General features: G+C 48.5%; 1 protein-coding gene across 1 annotated transcript; it reads left to right on the plus strand.

Moving 5' to 3' along the window:
* Positions 1-95: 95 nt before the first annotated feature.
* A1O9_13186 (uncharacterized protein) lies at positions 96-1,218 on the plus strand (the record flags this gene model as incomplete). Its single annotated transcript, XM_013397906.1, has 2 exons — positions 96-1,138; positions 1,203-1,218. 2 exons carry the CDS (start codon positions 96-98, stop codon positions 1,216-1,218), a joined length of 1,059 nt encoding a protein of 352 aa, XP_013253360.1.
* Position 1,219: the final 1 nt, after the last annotated feature.

Below are 1,219 nucleotides of genomic sequence, written 5' to 3' on the forward strand. Positions count from 1 at the left end.
CTCTCTCTCTCTCTCTCTCTCTCTCTCTGAGATACTGTAACATACACAAAACGATCATGATTCAGTCATAAGTTTCTCATCGAGAGTCACGTTTCATGCGGTTTGCTCTCCCTATTACAGTTGCTGCTCGCGAGCCACTTGACACTTTCAGAATTACCTTGCAGAATTACCACAAACTGAACCACCCTTGGAAAGCAGTGGAGGCACTTTCCCGTCCGGAAATTGCACATCCTCCAATGATGGAGAAGGACCCCAAGCTTATATTGGCAGAAAATTGCTTGAGTAAACTCACCGAAGAGCCTTTTGCATCGGTACATTACGCGGCATTATTGCAGCGGAAGCACCTGCTCCCGACTGAACCCTTCGGCGATAGCAAGATCGGACTTTTTGAGGATGGTGAGATATCTTATAAGCATGCAGCTCTCCATTGGGCAGAGTATACCACCGCGATAAATGATCCTCCTTCCTCCTTCCTCCTAAAGCTATCAGGATTTATCCTAAGCGTTGCGGCTGTCACGTGGTCAGAAGAACTGGTTGACATCAAGGGTGGGAGTGAAGCTACGACGATTAATGTCCAAATTGACGTCCGTACACAGCTGACGGATTGGGCTTATTCCCTGCCACCTCCGAAACGAACCAAAATTCCTCTGAGTGAGTTTTTCGTCACAGCGCATGAAAAGCTGCGGCACAAACTCACAGAAGATGGGGACGATAGTCTGCTCGCTTATCTTCCAGCTGTGCGCCTCGGTCAGTTTTATAGCATAGGGGGAAAGTCGGATGATGATTTTCGGAAAGCGTATGTTTACAAAAAGATCGTAGTGGATGGATACACCAAAATCCTGGGAAAACGCAGCCCCCTGACTTTGAAGGCTCGAACGACGTGGGCCAACGAGTTCTTTTCACGGCAATGCATTGCCGAGGCAGAGACGGAGCTGCTTGAGATAGCAAGTATTCAGAAGGAGGTGTCGGGTGAGGGATCACTCCCCTATCTGGAGGCTCTCCAGCTGCTCGGAAGCGCTCAGTACTGTCTTACGAAATTTGGAAATGCATTCATATCATTGAAGGAGTCAGGGAGGGGATTATTTCGATTGCTTGGGAATGAAAACTGGGCGTATCAAGTCAATGACCTCTACATGGGGTGGGTCTTGGAACGACAAGGGGCGACAGAATCAGCATTGAAGATGTACAACTCGATCTTGCAGAATTGGGCCCCAATAGG

The sequence above is a fragment of the Exophiala aquamarina genome (assembly GCF_000709125.1).
Source record: "Exophiala aquamarina CBS 119918 chromosome Unknown aczIA-supercont1.140, whole genome shotgun sequence".
NCBI classification, from domain to species: Eukaryota; Fungi; Ascomycota; class Eurotiomycetes; order Chaetothyriales; family Herpotrichiellaceae; genus Exophiala; species Exophiala aquamarina.